This window comes from Myotis myotis, unplaced genomic scaffold (assembly GCF_014108235.1).
Source record: "Myotis myotis isolate mMyoMyo1 unplaced genomic scaffold, mMyoMyo1.p scaffold_m19_p_30, whole genome shotgun sequence".
Taxonomy (NCBI): domain Eukaryota; kingdom Metazoa; phylum Chordata; class Mammalia; order Chiroptera; family Vespertilionidae; genus Myotis; species Myotis myotis.
The window spans coordinates 296,502-315,544 of record NW_023416336.1 but is presented as its reverse complement, the minus strand read 5'-3'; the positions used below and the strand labels follow the sequence as shown (position 1 = coordinate 315,544).

General features: G+C 43.6%; 1 protein-coding gene and 1 pseudogene across 5 annotated transcripts in view; both read left to right on the top strand.

The window, feature by feature from the left end:
- The first annotated feature begins 1,162 nt into the window (after positions 1-1,162).
- The window catches only part of REV1 (REV1 DNA directed polymerase), a 101,846-nt gene continuing 83,965 nt past the window's right edge, over positions 1,163-19,043 (top strand). For 4 of the 5 annotated variants that reach the window (XM_036302296.1, XM_036302293.1, XM_036302292.1 and 1 more), the window contains exon 1: positions 1,163-1,296. Coding sequence is in view for 1 of the 5 variants with exons in the window: in XM_036302294.1 (XP_036158187.1) it covers positions 1,272-1,296 (25 nt within the window). In the remaining 4 variants the exon portion in view is untranslated. The remainder of the gene's footprint in view (positions 1,297-19,043) is intronic. The other variant, XM_036302294.1, reaches the window with a different exon arrangement.
- LOC118652490 lies at positions 1,164-17,715 on the top strand (annotated as a pseudogene).

The window sequence follows — 19,043 nt, the reverse complement described above, 5'->3', positions numbered from 1 at the left end:
ATTTGAGTATTCTCCGAATTACTAGTAAACTAACGCCAGCTCCGCAAGATCAGCTTTCAAGAGTGCCGGTTTTTCCCCCAAAGTACTTGGAAACTCGTCAGGTGTTTCAGGGAAAGGAAATGAGAAAACGTGTTGAGCCTTTGCATGGAGTTTCACTTCACGTTTGTGCATTACAATAAAGATTATCATAGAAACGTGGGATCTCCAGGAAAACCGACATTGCCAAGAGGGCGGGAATGGGCCTTATGAGTAGCTAGAAGGCCCTCGAATTAAAATTGTATTTAATCATACATAATGTGTAATTTTTCTTTTTACATCAGTAGAAAATTGCTTTCGCGTGTAACGCCAGTGCTGCGAGATGGGATTCCAGCCGCAGGTTTACAAAGATCCAGGCGCAACGCAGGGCGGGACCTGGGAGGACGGGAAAGGCGCTGTGCCGCCTGGAATTGACAGCCAATCAGGGCGCGGTGTTCATTCCCACCCACCAATGCGGGCCCCGTTGCTCCGACGCCGGGAAGTGTCAGTGCCTGTGTCCCTTCTCCGCTAGATGTCACTGTAAGGCAGTCGCTCGTGGAGGGGACCCGGTGTTCCACGGAGGCACACACAGCGCAGGGTTCTAAGCATGGTCAGTCCTTGCACTTGTGTCCTCTCGGACAGTAGCGTCCGGGGCGGAAGGGGGCGGCGGAGACTCGCTGAAGAAGAACCGCGCCCAGTCCAAAGCAGCCATCCCAGCTGGGGGCGTGGAGGTCATGGGGTGCGGGGCGGGCTCCGCGAAGCGAAAGGCCGGTCCGCGCTACGTTTTCTCCGCCCCCGCCAGGGAGACGGTCACGTGCGGCGGCGGCGCTATCCCCGCGGCGTGAGAGGGGGCGGGGCCTGGGAGGGTCGCCCAGCTTCCAAGCTCAGCTCCCGGCGTTCGGGGTCGCCCCAGGCCGGGCGGCAGCGGGCGCGTGCGCCGCGCGGGAATGAGTGCGGGTGAGGCGGGGCGGGCCTCGCCGGCAGCGCGCACAAGCCGGCCACCGCCCGCAGGGGGCGGGGCGGGGGCGGAGCCAGGATCCGGCCTGAGGGGGCGGGGCGAGACTGCGGCGCGCGCCCGCCGAGGGGGAGGGGCGGGGTCTGCCGCGGAGCGCGCGGGGCCGCCCTCCGAGAGCGTGGGGCGAGCGGCGCGGCGGTGTGACTCCTTCCCCGGCCCTCCTCCCGGCCCCGGCAAGCGCACTGTGCGGCGGCGGGGGGCGTCGGGGCCCGCGAGGCCGGAGGAGGCGGCGGCGCCGGGCATGGTGGTGTGGGGCAACGTGGAAGGTGAGCGACCCCGGCCGGCGGCGGGATGGGGGGAAGGGCGGGACCGGACACGCGCAGCCCAGAGGTACCGCAGCCCCGTCCGGAGGCGGCCGAGCGCGGGCGGCTGAGGCGGGGCGGGCAGGCGCGCTGGCCGGGCACCGCGGCAGTCCCCGCGCGGCCTGGCGGCCCGGGGCGCTTGTAGCGCGGCGGCCGCCGGGTTATGTAACGGTGACCTCCCTCCCCGCCTCCGCCATGGCGCAGCCGGCCGGCCCCTCACTGGGCGGCCCGCGGAGGCGGCACGCGACGACTGGCGCTGCGGCCCTGCCTTCCGCGCCCCCGGCCCCGGGCCGCAGACGCCTCCCGGCCCCGCTCCGGCCGCGCCGCAAACTCCCTCTCCTGCGCCGGCGCCTCGCCGGCCATTCAGCGCCGCGCCATTCATTCGTGCGCGCGTTTGCTCGCTGGCTCGCGGAGCGGCGCGGGGTGCCCGCGGGGGCCGAGCGGGTCTTCGTCGCTGCCGGTGGTCCCCTCCATCAAACATCCCCGCAGTGGGTCCCAGCATCGGGTCGGAATATCTGAAGACAGCTTTTGTGCACTTGTTTTTCCTCCTCCTCTGTTGCCTTAAGACGTGGGGCACCTCCTACCTGTCCAGACAAGTGCCCCTTTCACACTCGCACTCCCTGTCAAAACAAGTCAGTCCCTGTGTGCACGGAGAGGGGCCTTTCCTTCCGCAGTAAACTGCTCTCGCTACCTAACCCAGCTTGTAAAGAAATACCTTAATATATCACTCCTTGATTGCCTCCCCCTTATTAAAAAAAACTACAGGCGGTGTAAGTCTGCTTTCTGTCTTCCAGGCTTCTCAGGTCACGTCCAGGGTGGAAATGGTTATCTTTAGGTAAAAATAATGTGGATGGACCAGCACCTACCATGAAGGGCTGGTACCTAACTGTGAAGGACTTTCTGTGATCGTTTTAATTCTGGTGTCCGCCTGGTCTCTCTGCTTCTCCACCTCGGTCCTGGGGTTTCCCCTTGGGGTAGGGTAGGACAAGACATTGCTTCTCCCTGGGGCCCGCACGGCAACCCGTCTGGGTGCCTCCACCTGCTTGCTGAACTCGCCCTCTCCGCCTTCCCAGGTCGCCTGGCCTTACGGTGCAAATACCTTCGCATGTCCCTCCCCCTGCTTCCTGTGTTGGGCTCTTCAAGCTCACCGCCCCCCCCCCACCCCCACCCCCGAAATCCTCCGTCTTTAATGATCTCCATTCAATTTTCAGTGTATTTATTTGTCACTTTTTAAAAAATATATTTTATTGGTTTTTTGCAGAGAGGAAGGGAGAGGGATAGAGAGTTAGAAACATCGATGAGAGAGAAACATCGATCAGCTGCCTCCTGCACACCCCATACTGGGAATGTGCCGGCAACCAAGGTACATGCCCTTGACTGGAATCGAACCTGGGACCCTTCAGTCCGCAGGCCGACACTCTATCCACTGAACCAAACAGGTTAGGGCTATTTGTCACTTTTGATATCTTTTCATCCACATTCTGTTTTTCTCTGACTGCCTTTTTTGTTTGTTTGTTTTTAATCCTCGCCTGAGGATATTTTTTCCATTGACTTTTAGAGAGAGTGGAAGGGAGGGATGGGGAAATAGAGAGAGAAAGAGACACAAGGATAGCCTGCCTCCCAAAAGCCCTGACCAAGGCCTGGGATAAACCTGCAACCCAGGTACATGCCCTTGACCAGGAACCAAAACCCAAGACTAACCCTTCCGTGCGTGTGCTGATGCTCTACCACTGAGCAGCACTGGCCAGGCTCTCCCAATGTCTTGCAGTCTCAAGGGCAGAGTCTGTCTTTTGTCATAGAACTTTTCACCTATTTTATGATAAATACGTATTTAAATTTTCTTTATCCTAAACAGGTGGGACTCATTCTTTTGGAGTTAATTTCTATGAAGTTTCAAGTAGAAAGTAATTTTTCAAGATAGTGTGTTTGAATATGTAAGGCCACTCCATTTTCCCACTTCCAACTTCAAAACTCAGATTCTACATAAGAGAAGAAACCCTGTCCTCACCTGGGACAGCCTCGTCATTAATAATAAGTCAGGAAGGGTCCTGGCTGGTGTGGCTGATTTGGGTGGAGTGTCCCCTTGTGCACTGAAAGTCTGGGTTCGATTCCTTGTCAGGACACATACCCAAAGTTGCTTGTTTAATTCCGTTGGAGTGCATTCGGGAGGCAACTGATCGATGTTTTCTCAGATCGATGTTTCTTTAACCCCCCCCCCCAATCAATAAAATCATATCCTTGGGTGACTATTTAAAAAAAGTTAAGTTTAGAAGGCTACATATCATATATCTGATAGTCCTTCCTTTGATAGCTGCTATAGTAGAAAGACAAAGACTTTGGACTTACATGTAGATTTCAATTCTGATTCTGTCCATTAGCTGTGTGACCTTGGACAATTTAAGTTACTAATATCTGATTTTTTTTTCTCATTTGTTGAATGAAGACCTCACTCCCACCTTGGGTAGCTCAGGATTAAATGAATTAAATCTAAGGCACCTAGTGAATCCCTGGTACACAGTGAAGCTCAGTAAATATAGATTCCTTTGGAAAATGTCTCTATTATAATTCATAATCTAGAGTGAGTCAGGATGTGCTGGAGACAAAGCATTAGAAGAAAAGTGTAATTAGAAGAGGTGATAGGTACCTCTTGTCTCCAAATAGATAAATGAATCCTAAACTAAAGAGCAGTAAAGCTCTTTCTGCTTCTCAAGACTACATGAGTTCATGTGGCATATTATATATCAGTATATTAAACAGCATTTACAAATGAAGGCAATAGCAATCTTTTGTTCTCCTAGAATAGCACTATCTGAAGCATTAACATGGCTATTAAAAGATTATCTCTGATTTTCAAAATTATGTAAGGAATGGGGAGTGAAAGGAGGGATATATATTTTTTAATTATGTGAGTTTTTTAAATTGATTTTAGAAGGGAGAGGGAGAAAGAGAAACACTGATCGTTTGCCTCCTGTACACACCTGACCAGGATTGGAATCTACAACCTGGGCATGTGCTCTGATTGGGAATTGAATTGGTTACCCTTTGGTGCACAGGATGATGCTCAACCAACTGAGCCACATCAGCCAGGGCGAGGAAGGAGAAATATTTAAAAATGTCTTTTTTAGAGACAGTTAGGTTTCATGTTCTCCTTTTAATATCTCATCTGTGTATAAACAGTTTCTCTTCCTTATACTGCCACAACAGTGCCTGCCTTCCCTGCTGTCCTGCTTTGCTCCCTGTCTTACTGATCCCCACATAACAGTGATTTTTTTTTAAAGACATAAATCATTTTTCTTTATCATGCTTAAAATCCTCCCCATGTTTCCTATAACCCTTAGAATTGAATCCAAACTCCTTACCACAGCCTATCAGGGCATTACATATTTGATAGCTGCTAATTCTAACCTTACCTCTTAGCAGGTGACTCTTCACCTTGCCTCAGTCCCTAGGTCAGCCGTGGGCAAACTACGGCCCGCGGGCCGGATCCGGCCCTTTTGAAATGAATAAAACTAAAAAAAAAAAAAAAGACCGTACCCTTTTATGTAATGATGTTTACTTTGAATTTATATTAGTTCACACAAACACTCCATCCATGCTTTTGTTCCGGCCCTCCGGTCCAGTTTAAGAGCCCATTGTGGCCCTCGAGTCAAAAAGTTTGCCCACCCCTGCCCTAGGTCCTTTTGCCATTTCTTGAACAAACCAAACTGTTCCTATCATAGGGTGATTTACTTGCTGTGCAGTTAGCTGGGCACCCCTTTTCCTGGCGGTTATCTTGCCTTTACATCTTCTGTTCGCTGGTCAGATGTCCTGGGAGGACTATCTGAGGTGATTTCTAAAGTAGAAGCCAGCCCCTCCTTCTGTCTTCCAATTCTTTCATTTTGCCTTATTTTTCTCCACAGCATTTGTTACTAGGCAAATATACAATAGTCATTTATTTATCAATTTCCCCCATTTGCTCCAAGGCCCTCCCTCCCTCCCCCACTAGAGAGCAGAGACCTTGTCTGACTTGTTCATGGCTCTATTCCAGTGCTTAGAACTGTGCCTGGCACATAGTAGGTTCTCAATAAACCTTGTTAAATGAATGAGTGGTATAAGTTGATTTAAACATTGGCGCTGGGGTCAGAATCCTGGCTCCTACCATTTACTGATTGTGTGGCCTTGGGCAAATTAATTCCTTGGTGATTCAGTTTGCTCATCTGTAAGATGCGAGCAATCATTTCTATCTCATAGGATTATTGTGAGTAATTGAGTTAATATATGTAAAGTGCTTAGCACAGGGTTGTTTTATAGTTTTTAAAAACAATGTTTGAAATTACCTTGGAGTATTCAGTTAAGATTTTGTGTTTTTGCATGAGATAGAGGTATAATCAATTGAATTTTATATTTTGCTGATTTATAGAACTCTTTCTTTTTAAATACATATATTTTGTGGATGTCTAGAACGGATTAAAAAATAAATTGCTGAGCAATGTTTAAGTCAGTCAGCCTTTTTATTCTTAGATATGTGGAAGATGCTTAGAGTGATTATCTCCACAGCTGCCCACCAGAGTGGCTTCTATGTATTTCTCTTTGAAGTTCCACTGGAGATAGGATTGTGGTGATGAAATGACTTGCTGGAGGCTTAAGACAGGAAAATTCTTGAAGGTCCAGTTGAAGTCTAAGTCTTTTTTTTTAAAAAAAAAAAATATATATATTTTATTAATTTTTTACAGAGAAGAAGGGAGAGGGAGGGATAGAGAGCTAGAAACATCGATGAGAGAGAAACATCGATCAGCTGCCTCCTGCACACCCCCCACTGGGGATGTCCCCGCATACAAGGTACATGCCCTTGACCGAAATCGAACCTGGGACCCTTGAATCCGCAGGCCGATGCTCTATGTTTTTTTCTCTTCCTCTCCCTTCCTCTCTGAAAATCAATAAAAAATATATTTTAAAAAATGAGTCAAAAGCATCATGTGGCATTAGGTCAGCTTTGTAAATAGTTTGAAAAGGTTTTGTATATAATGATATAATGCTCCAGATTTAAGAAAACATGAATATCTTTAAATTTACTTAAGGCTGAAATAAATTTCAGGTAGTAAGTAAATAACAGAAATTAATGATGCTGATGTGGAGCAACTTTTTGTTATCTCTGTTTTTAGTGAGGAGGAACATGTGATAGAATGTTTTGCACCATGGTAAGCCTTAATGATCTTTGACATATATATGCAAGACTTGAAATTTGAAGAATATTGAAGATATGAGTTTTTGACTTCTCAACACTTTAGATTCAGAATGCTGGTGTTAGATTGAACCTTACAGATTCTGTAGACCAAGCATGTGAAACTCGTGGCCAGTGGGCCACATGCCTCTCTTATTGAAAAGAGGCATGCAACCCCCCCCCCCCCCCCTGAGTTTGACATGTTTTCTGTAGACCATACCCTTATATTTTCCTGGAGGAAAATGAGACCCATAGACTCATTTGACTAATAAAGAGGAGAAATAGGACTAGAACAGCCGTGGGCAAACTACGGCCCGTGGGCCAGCCGTTTGAAATGAATAAAACTATTGAAAAAGACCGTACCCTTTTATGTAATGATGTTTACTTTGAATTTATATTAGTTCACACAAACACTCCATCCATGCTTTTGTTCCGGCCCTCCGGTCCAGTTTAAGAACCCATTGTGGCCCTCCAGTCAAAAAGTTTGCCCACCCCTGGACTAGAACCTAGGGGGCTTTTGTTTTTGTTTTCTCTAAGACCATTTTTTTTCTGCTACAATAACAAGTTGCCCCCTTTGTCACCCAGGGAAAGACCAAGGTATACTTAGTATCTTATTTTCAAGAGGGTAGAGAACTTTGAGAGTTTTTTAAAAAAAACCTGCTTTGCCCTAGCTGGTTTGGCTCAGTGGAAAGAGCGTCGGCCTGTGGACTGAGGGGTCCCGGGTTCGATTCCAGTCCAGGGCACTTGCAGGCTCCATCCCCAGTAGCGGATGTGCAGGAGGCAGCCAGGCAGCCAATCAGTGATACTCATCATTGATGTTTCTATCTCTCCCTCTCCCTTCCTCTCTGAAATCAATAATAAAATAAAATCACTGGCTTTAGTAACAGGAAAGGTCTTGTGCTCTGTAATGCAATTAGAAATTGTGCTTTCTCCTTATGCACATAGGATAGCTTGAGAAATCTTTGAAAGACCAACCTGGTCTCTCGGCTTTATGCTTGAATTGAAAGTCTAGTTAAGGATGGGCAAAAAGTTGGTTGTGATACAAATACTTTTTTTTTGAAGCCATATCTTGAGTAACCAAAATGTTGCGTATTAGCTTCAATCATTCCTGATCAAAACTGAGGCTAAAATTACCTTTTTTGGAGGTATAGTCAGAAAATAGCTGAACCCTACATTTTCTAAACTCCCATTTCTACACTTGAGAATGGACTTAATATACTTTTATCATTTAGGCATAAGTCTGAATTATGTAATTAAAATTATGATTTTTTTAAAAATCCTCACCTGAGGGTAGGTTTTTCTGTTTGTTTGTTTTTAAACAAATTTTATTGATTTTTATTTTTATTTTTTTAAGAGAGAGAGAAACATTGACCACTTGGTTGCCTTCTGTATGCACCGAACCTGCAATCTAGGTATGTGCCCTGACTGGGAATTGAACCTTCAATCTTTGGGTGTACTGGATGACGCTCCCAACCAACTGAGCCACCCGGCCAGGGCTGATTTCTTGTTTTTTTAAATGCTTTTCACAAAATTCTGAATTTTATCTTGTAATAAGCTCTATTGCTTGGTGACTATTGGCAATATTGAGAGCCTAACTGAAAAAGCCCTTTACTTTTTGGAATGCTTTGTGTTTTAAAAAGTACTTTCATTTGACTTTTTCTCATTTGATTCTTCTAAGAGTCCTGAGAAGAGAGGTAAGGCAGTATTTCCTGTTTTATAGCTGTAATGCAGTTCTGGCACCAACTACCCAGAGTTAGGGCCAACATCACCGGTTAAGGGCACAGCCCACAAACTCCACTTCAGATACCAAGTATTACAGGGCAACCAGGCCACCTGTACTTCTGATCAACTGGCTACAAATTTGGAAGTTCCCACCACCTGCTCAGGTTTCATAATTTGCTAAAATGACTCTTAGAACTCAGGAAGGTGCTGTACTTGCAGTTACGGTTTTATTGTAAAGGATACAAATCAGGACCTGCCAAATCAAGAGATACATAGAGAAAAGCCTGGGAGAGTCCCATAGATGAAGTTTCTGTGTCCTCAGAAAGTCATTTTCCCACCACATCCATACAGGATTACAAGCCAGGGAAGCTCATCCAAGCCTTACTGTATGGTTCTTAGTACATATGCATGATTGAGTCATTGGTCACAGAGTTTAATTCAGCCACTAGTCCCTCTCCTCTTCTGGGATGTCAGGCTTTCTCTGGCTCAGAGCCCCAACCTTCATCACATGGTTGGCCGTTCTAGCATGGCCCACCCCATCCTGAAACTAAGTGTGCACTGGGAGTCACCTGTTAATATAAAATACTAGAGGCCTAGTGCACGAATTCGTGCACAGGTGGGGTCTGGCCATCCTGGCCCCAGTTGGCAGATCGGAGCTGGGCCTGCTGGGAGGAGAGGCCGTGGGCAATTGGCTGGCGGGCCCCACCCCCAATTGGGGTGTGAGAGCGATCGGGTGGCCAGGAGGAGGGGCCACTGGAGGTTGGCCACTGGCCTACCCCCGGATCAGGCCGGTTCGCTGGCAGCAGTGGGCGTCATAGTGACTGGTCGTTCTGGTCTAGCCTGGTGATATCCATTATATTAAAAATTGGAACAGGTTACCTTTGAATATGGAAGATTGACTTCTGTTGACATTTTCTTTTCAATTGATGCAAGAGTATTTAAAACCTGGGCTGATGATGTTTGTTTAAGCCAAATATTTTATTTATATAAATTGTGTTGTAGGTTGGGTTATGAATACAGACTTTTAAAAATATATTTTTTTATTGATTTCAGGGAAAGGAGAGACACAGAGAGAAACATCAATGATGAGAGAGAATCATTGATCGGCTGCTTCTTGCACACCCCCTACTGGGGATTGAGCCCTCATCCTGGGCATGTGCCCTTGACTGGAATCGAACCCAGGATCCTTCAGTCCCGAGGCCGATGCCTTATCCATGAGCTCAACCAGCTAGGGCAGACTTTTTGGTATTTTAAAAAGCTCAATAATTTTGGCTGTGAAAACTTTAATTTTTAGAATTTCTTTTTGAATTTGTAATTTTAGACTTAGGTTATTACTGTTAAGTGAAAAGAACCTATGAAGTGAGATTTTTTTTGGAGAGGTGGAGGTATTGATAATGTATTTGTTAGAATTTTAAAATGTTTTAGTAACTTATTTGTCGAATTAATTGCCCTTTTAAATGTTCAGTCTTGAGTGGAAGTTGCTAGCTGTTCAATTTTATAATGTTGCAGGTGCAGATTAATGTTCTTTTGCGTATTGTTTATGTCCAACAGAAAATTTCTAATTGTCACTGAAAGATTGTATTACATTCTCTTGGAACTCAATGTTTCTCAGAAATAAACTGCATTAGTTTTAAGGTATAAAGTGCACAAAAAACTGTTACATTGAGTAAGACTACTAGTTCTAGTGTCTTTTGAACAATGTAGCATTTCCTTAGAATGTCATATCATCTTAAAAGGTAGGGGGTTTTGTTGTTTTTCATGTACAATAGGGGCTACTTGGCAGGAAGCCAGGGAGAAGAGGCCAGAAAGTAAAGGAGTGGTAGTTTCTTAAACATTCTACTCCCTTTATGTTCACTTGCAATTACATTTAATATTAGGATTTATGAGAAGAGAGATTTGTTCAAGATGGAATTTAGCAGAGCTAGAAAAGAGTGAATTTGACCATATTTTTGAATTGCAGTTCTGCAGAGGGATTGGTTTTTAGTTAAGTGTTGTGTGTGCCAACTTACCTTGTGAGATACACAAGGTGAGAACTTCAAGAGCCAGAACCTCTGTCTCTGCAACCAGCCCAATCCCTACCATTACAGGCACAAATTTACACTTCCTTTCCTAACTTATACACAGTAAGGTTCAAACTTCTTGGTAAGATCAGGACCTTCTGTTCTATTACCTCAACCTACCTTATTAGTTCATTTGTCACTACCTCTGGCCATGTGTCCTGAATAGCAGCCAATACCCTAATGTTGCTTAAACTTAATCTTTTTTCTTTTGATTTTAATCATGAATTTTGCTTCTTCCTGAAATCCCCTTCTACCTATTTAAATCCTACTTATTATTCACAGCTTAGATGCACCTTTTCAGAGAGGCCTCCTTGGATCTCCCCCAAGAGGAGGTTCATTGCTGTTTTGTAGTTGTATGCAAGTCTTTTTTTCTCTAATAGTTAACTTTGCATTGTGGTTTATACTTTTTACTCACCTGAAAATTGCAAATTATGGTAAATGTTCTGTAAATATGGAGTAAATTTTTAGATTATACCTGGAATGGGGGGGGGGGGAGAGAAGGAATTAAAGTCAGGATAGGAGAGATCTTGTCATCTGTAACCTAATAAAAACCTTCAATTGCATTGAAGGTGAATTGTATTTAGTTTTGTTAGTTCCTTCTCCTTAGTGCACATTGTGGCAGCATCCTATTTATATACTCTGTCTCATTACCTGTGAACTTCTTTATTTGTCTCTGTTCTCACTGACCACTCTAGATACACTTTAGGCAAAATCAGTGATTCTCAAAGTATATGCCTCAGACTAGCAGCATTAGCATTTCCTAGGAACGTTTTTTTTAGAAATGCAGATTACCGGCCCCACTCCTGACCTACTGCGTGAGAAGCTTTGGGGTTGGGGCCCAGCAGTCTGCATCTTGACAGGCCCTCCACGTGATTCTGATGCTTGCTCAATGTGAGACCACTGCTGAGGACACAGTCCCCTCTTTGATATCAACTCCTTTATTCTCCAGCTAAGTTCTGTTCCTAATATGAAGCTTCTACAGCAGCCTTGGGAATTGTTGATTTACTGCAATCATTGGGCTTTCTGTGAAGATAAAACATTCCTCCTTAGTGAAGATCACTGGCTTTTACTCTGGCCTTCCACTCTCTAAAAAATCAATGGAAAAATATTCTCGGTTGAAGATTAACAACAATAACAAAGAATATGGCACAAATTTCTGTATATATTACTCTGCTTGTGTCCAGGCTTGATTTTAGAGGAGTCTAGAAGTGTAGTCTCTAGTTGGCTCCCTTGCTTCCTACTAAGGGAGGGTGGAAAAGGTGTTTCTTTACTAAAAGAAAGGGAGAATGAGTAATGAATACCATATTATAGGAGGACAGTTGTCATTCTGCCACCTAGTAGTTTGGGAATTCCAAGACGGTTCTTGCTTCTGATACCAACTACAAATTTGGATGTCCCCCAAACTGCCCTCAAGTTCAGTGATTAACTAGGACTCAGAACTCCTGAAAGTTGTTAAACTTACAGTTACGATTTATTACATTAAAAGAGTAAAGAGTAAAAATGGGACGGAGAAACCAAGATGGCAGCATAGGTAAACGCCTGAAATTGCTGCCTCGCACAACCACTTCAAAACTACAAATAAAAGACAAACGGACATCATCCAGAACCACAGGAAGGCTGGCTGAGTGGAAATTCTACAACTAGAAGGAAAGAGAAAAGCACGCTGAGACTCAGAGGAGGTGTGGAAGTAAAGTGCAGAGGTACGGAGGCGCTCGGAAAAGGCTGGCAACTGAGGACATGGTTGTCTTTTTCAATTGGGAGGGAGACACAAGCTCCCAACGGCCCTGACTCCAGTTCCGGGCGAGTCTCTGGGGACCCAGACTCATACTGGGAGAAAGTGGACTGTCTGGCAGTGGGCAGAACTCAAGGGCAGCTTTCTCTCAGAGGTGCTTGCAGCAATTACTGTGGGACACTGAGACCCGGGACCTCTTAGGGAAGGACTGAGGATCAGCCATAGCTGTTTGCTCTGCCCTGTTGATTCCCTGAGACCCCGCCCCACCCCACCCAAGCTGTGCACAGAGGCTTTTGCATATGAATGACCTGGCCCTTTGCAATCTAAAATTACCTAACAAACTGCTGTTGGGTCAGAGAGACCCAGAACATCCAAAAGAAGGCCCAGGGCCCCACAGCAGCTTGCATTGCCTCACAGCTGGGCCTCATCTGGGCACCTCCAAATCCCAAACAAAGAAGAGGAATCTGCAGATCTCTCCGTAGCTTCTGCTGGGTAGCCTTAGGCAGAGGCTAAATTAGCACCTCCTTATAGATCCAAGTGCCAGTGTACCCAGTGGTCAGAGTGGGACTATCCAGATTACAACTCCTCAGATCCATAAGGGACACACCCAGGGGGCAGACTCAGTGAGCACCAAAGTCCCACTGAAGCAAGTCTTGCCCCATAAGGGTGTCTCCATCACAGAAGTTCTCCCACCGTAGACACTGCTGGTTCTCATAGACAATTGGCCTGGAGGTCAATTCCTCCCAGTGATACCAACTACAATCAAGGCTTAACCTACAACAAGACTGTTCACACAGCCCACAAAGGGGTGCACCAAGAGTGTCCACCTCAGGTAATTGGGGAGGCTGAGCCACTGGGCCCTATAGGACACCTAGCACAAAAAGCCACTCTATCAACACCGGGAAGCAGCCAAAATGCGGAGGCAAAGAAACAGGTCACAAATGACAGAAATGGAGGAAAGCAAACTAATGGATATAGAGTTCAAAACCACGGTTATAAGGTTTTTCAAGAATTTTCTAGAAACCGCTGATAAAGACCCTCAACAAGTCTAGTGAGACCCTCGAGGATATGAAAAAGGACCAACTAGAAATTAAGCATACACTGACTGAAATAAAGAGTATTATACAGAGATCCAACAGCAGACAAGAGGATCCCAAGACTCAACTCAAAGATTTGAAATACAAAAAAGTAAAAAACACCCAACCAGAAAAGCAAAAAGAAAAACGAATCCAAAAATATGAAGATAGTGTAAGGAGCCTCTGGGACAACTTCACGCGAACCAACATCCGAATTATGGGGGTGCCAGAAGAAGAGAGAGCAAGATATTGAAAACCTATTTGAAGAAATAATGACAGAAAACGTCCCCTACCTGGTGAAAGAAATAGACTTACAAGACCAGGATGCACAGAGAACCCCAAACAAAAGGAATTCAAAGAGGACCACACCAAGACACATCATAATTAAAATGCCAAGGGCAAAAGACAAAGAGAGAATCTTAAAAGCAGCAAGAGAAAAACAGTTACCTACAAGGGAGTACCCATAAGATTGTAAGCTGATTTCTCAACAGAAACTTTGCAGGCCAGAAGGGAGTGGCAAGAAATATTCAAAGTGATGAATAGCAAGAACCTACAACCAAGATTACTTTATCCAGCAAAGCTATCATTCAGAATTGAAGGTCAGATAAAGAGCATCACAGATAAGAAAAAGCTCAAGGAGTTCATCACCACCAAACCAGTATTATATGAAATGCTGAAAGGTATTCTTTAAGAAGTGGAAGAAGAAGAAAAAGGTAAAGAGAAAAATTATGAACAACAAATACATATCAACAAGTGAATCTAAAAATCAAGTGAATAAAAAATCTGATGAATAGAATAAACTCGTGAATAGAATAGAATCAGAGGCATAGAAAGGGAGTGGAATGACAGTTCTTGGGGGGACGGGTGTGGGGGGTGCGGGAAGAGACTGGACAAAACTCATATCTGGATGAGGACAGTGGGGGGGGGCGGGTAAGGGCAGACAGGTGGGAATTTGGTGGAGGGGAGCTATGGGCGGGGGGGAAGAGGAACAACTAATAATCTGAACAATAAAGATTTAATTTAAAAATAATAAATAGAAAAGGAAGAAGTAAAAAAAAAATGGCTGAGAGAAAGGGTGCATGAGAGCACAGGGGAGTTCATGTGTGGCACTTGGGTTGTCTTCTCCCACTGAAGTCTGTCTGGTATAGAGCTAACTTCTGGCAATGACGAGTGACAAGATACACCAAGTATTGCCAACCAGGCTTAGTGTCCAGAGTTTTTATTAGAGTTTGTGTTAGGGTCGCCGAAGGAGGAACACACGAGGCCAAAAGGGGTGAAGCATTATAAATTTATTAGGTCATCTGAATACCAGATGGGCTGAGCCCCCAAATGGTACCAGCACCCAAAGACGGGGAGTCAGAAGTTTTTAAAGGACTCTAGGCCGGCTTTTTATGGGTAGAGAATTCTCTGTGCAGGTCCGGATTCTAGGAAACTCCGGAGGGGAGAGATGATGGTCTTAGCAAGTGGTGTGTGGTCTAAGCAAGTGGAATGTCCATTGTGAAGTGGCCTAAAGGTCCATTCCCAGGGGAGGGAATATCGATTTGATTATTTGATCAGACCTTACAGTTTGGTCATATAGATATGGTTGACTGCTCATGTGGTTGACCTTTAGTCTCCATTCCCTCAGAATAAGCATGTCAAACTCTCAGCAGGCCACGTGCCTCATTTATTTGGCCCCTGTTAGCCTTTGAGTTTGACATGCTTGCCTCAGAAGGTTGATTGTGATGGCCAGAAGCCTCCACCATGAATCAGACTATGTGAGTGGCTCCTAGTTCAGTTCCTTGGTAGACAAAGACATTTATTAGGCAGGACATTCCACGGGCTTAAGAGTTCACCTCCCAGGAATGAAGGAAAAAGACTAGACCTCTATAGTAAAGATTAATATTTTACTATACAGCCACATTGATTAGGCACATCTTATTTTTTGGAAGTATAGACAGAGTTGCATAGTAAGTAAGCTTTTCATGTTAAAAGCCTTTTTGTAAATGGATAGAATCATAAACATTTAAAAAATTGCAAGACTAGAATTTCTGTTACAATTCTAGCCCTAAAAGAACTAAGATCTGACTGCTTGTAATTTGCATTGTTAATTTCTCCCTTGAAAATTTGGAGACATTGTTTCATAAAAGCTAAGTGTGATTTTGTACCACAAACCAGTAGTGCAGCTTTATCAAACATTTTGCCCTAGAAGGCAGCTGTGTACAAAATAACTAGTACTTGGCCTACCTGCTCCACAGATGTAAAGATAAATAGTTGTAAAGACCCCTTTAAAAAATAAAAGCACTGTGGAAATGTAAGATATTACTATTGGTGTGTTTAAGTTTAAAGAATTTAAATTTAAATGTTAAAAGTTAAGGAATACTAGAAGGAAATACAAAGTGTCAGTCAACAGATGCATTTTTTAAATGATTGTGGGAATATGGGTAATTCTCCCTTTCTCCATTTTATGTATTATCTCACTTTTCTACAATAACGTGGTGCTTTTATAACTAGAGCAGAGAAACCTTTGAAAATACCTAGCCAAACTGAGTACTGGCTGCATGGAAAAGCAGTGCATAAACACAAATCAGTAATTGGCTTTTCCTGGTAACTAGATCCCGGGACCCTGCTGGAAGTCGGAAGAGGGAGATGTCTCTACGATGCGGGGTAGTGGTCCGCACCGTGGGACCCCAGGTATTTGGAAAATATTTATGCAGCCCAGTCAGAGCAGTAAGTTCCTTGTCAGATAAAGAAAAGGAATTTTTACAAAATGGACCAGACCTTCAAGATTTTATGTCTGGTTATCTTGCAGACAAGAGCACCTGGGATGAATATAAAGGAAACTTAAAGCGCCAGAAAGGAGAAAGGTTAAGACTACCTCCATGGCTAAAGACAGAGATTCCCATGGGGAAAAATTACAATAAGCTGAAAAATACTTTGCGGAATTTAAATCTCCATACAGTGTGTGAGGAAGCTTGATGTCCCAATATTGGAGAGTGTTGGGGGAGGTGGAGAATATGCTACTGCTACAGCCACAATCACGTGGATGGGTGACACATGTACAAGAGGTTGCAGATTTTGTTCCGTTAAGACTGCAAGAAAGTCACCTCCACTGGATGCCAATGAGCCCTACAATACTGTAAAGGCAGTAGCAGAGTGGGGTCTGGATTATGTCGTCCTGACATCTGTGGATCGAGATGATTTGCCTGATGGAGGAGCTGAACACTTTGCAAAGACTGTATCATACTTAAAGGAATCCAAAAATTCTTGTGGAATGTCTCACTCCTGATTTCTGAGGAGATCTTAAAGCAATAGAAAAATTCGCTCTGTCAGGGTTAGATGTATATGCACATAATGTAGAAACAGTTCCAGAATTACAGAGGAAAGTTCGTGATCCCAGGGCCAATTTCGACCAATCTCTGCGGGTCCTGAAGCATGCCAAGGAGGTTCAGCCTGATGTCATTTCTAAAACATCTATAATGTTGGGTTTAGGCGAGGATGACGAGCAAGTATATGTAACAATGAAAGCACTTCGTGAGGCAGATGTGGACTGTTTGACTTTAGGACAGTATATGCAGCCAACAAAGCGCCACCTCAAGGTTGAATAATACATTACTCCTGAAAAGTTCAAATATAGGGAAAAAGTAGGAAATGACCTTGGATTTCATTATATGGCAAGTGGCCCTCTGGTATGTTCTTCATATAAAGCAGGTGAATTTTTCCTGAAAAATTTAGTGGCTAAAAGAAAAACAAAAGCCCTGTAACACTTAACAAGACATTCAAGATCACAGGAATTTTTAGAACTGTATTCCATTTGCTAACAGAGGTGGTGGCAGAATGCCTATGCTTCACTAGATGAACCCTAATTTTTGTTTTAAGAAAAATGTCAATAAGCTGTGCATATTTAATTAGAGCAAATTATTTGCCTTTTAACATATCTTTTTTTGTCCCAATAGACAGTTGCTTGCTGTGATGTAATCATAAAACATCCTTGTAAGAGCTTACTGTTCTACAGTATAGTTTAAAAATACATTGAAAACTTCTAGCAAACCTTAAGCCTCTCTTACTTGTGCATCATTGACGCATTGCATTTCTGATAAATAACATACTGTGATGAAACAGGAAATATAGCTGGAGACTGATCAGATTATGTGTAATTAGATTTGTTCTTCACGTAACAGTATAACATCATTGGGATGCTTTAGAAAGGCTTAAGAGCTTGCATGTTGACTTTTACACTGGTGTGACCACTTTAGTTCGGCAAAATTGTTTTGCATCAATTACTTGTTTAGGGCCTCTGTGAAACCAAGACCATGATGTTGTCCGAGACAGGGAAATGTGATCTAAGGGTAGTTTGCTATCACCATGCACTGTCCCTTTTATTCCTCACATTGCTCTGAGGAGGCGGTGGTATGCATAATAGCAGTGATCTGAGTAAGGAATTTATTTCCTAAGTACTAGGAACTTTTGACTGAATCTTGTCTTTCTTCTACATCTCACAAAGGAAGTCTTTAGGTGGCTATATTGTAAAATATGTAATGTGGATAGCCAGTTCTGTTTTGAGTTTTAAAATGTGTGAACTGGTATTTTTAATAAAAATAATGCATAACTTTGTAAAAAACAAAAACAGCAAATCAGTAATTGTGACGATAGCAGTGAATGTCTCAAGGAAAGGCTTATGCATCCAAGTCTGGAATTTGTTGAGAGAGCACTATGTATAGCCACTCTTATTTGGTAGATTAAAGTTTTTGAATGCTATGTTTAATTGGTATTGATCAAGATGGTACCTAATATAGTACAGGAATTGTTTTATTGAAGCAGAAAAAAATTGGTAATAGGAAAATGTGTCAATATACTGAAGGGGGAAAAACCACTTTAAAATGAAAAATTTTAAGGATTTATCAGGTTAGGAATAATATCTGGTCTAAATATCTTGCCTTTTTATTTTTATATGTTTTTGAAAAGTATTTTAAATATATGAAATACAGTTATTTAGGATAATAAATACACAGCTATGATTCTTAGGATGTAAATTTTCATCTTGGTTTAGAATCCCTACTGTTACAGAAAAACTGGACAAGAACCAAGCAGCGCTCTGAGAGTTTGGAGTTACACTTTATTCACTGCGGTGGGCTTAGGGAAATGAATCCAAATTCTAAGCAAAGCTACAAGCAGAACTTCCCTTTTTATGGAAGAGCCAGCCCTTTGTGCGCTTGCTGGCGGCGGCCTTGAAAACTACACAGTTCTATCCAATTAAAAAATGCACCTGGCATGGCATTGGATGTATCTAGTCTCTGGCCTACAAGGTCAGACAGCTAAGTTTATCTCCCCCATTATTCAAGCAGGCTAGAAAGCCAAGTTATTTTTTCAGAATAAGAGGCCGTCCAAAGAATAGCAGAGAATTCCAAACAGTAGTTTTACAGAATAGGGGTTTTCCTTTACACTACAAGTGAGTATATGCTAAAGACTAGAGCCAGTAGTTGTGCTTCTTGGACATTGTTACAAGGGCTCAATATTCTTCATCTAGTTGTTTTTGTTTTAAATAGATTGGCGAGGGTCTCTTCAAAGTAAAATCCTGACTGTAGTGTGTGCGATGGGGCTGGAAGAAGGTTCTACTTCCTTGGGATACAAAATTCAAGAATCTGTCTTGTGCCCTTATAACTTCAGCAGTCTGAGAACCATGATGGTGTCTGTGGTTGAATCAAAACAGCTGTGTTTTCGTATCTAAATGTTATATAAAAAGCTATTTATCTGGTGGTAAAGCCTTTTTCACATAAGACCAAATAAGAGCACATTTGAACAGGTATTGACAGACCTTGTTAGTGACTATGTGCCAGTACTTCATTTACTTAGTTACTTATAAGGACAATAGTTGGTCCTGATAAATTAATTCTGCAAACCCGTTCCCACTGCCCTCTCCTAAAAGATTTTAAAAAATCTGC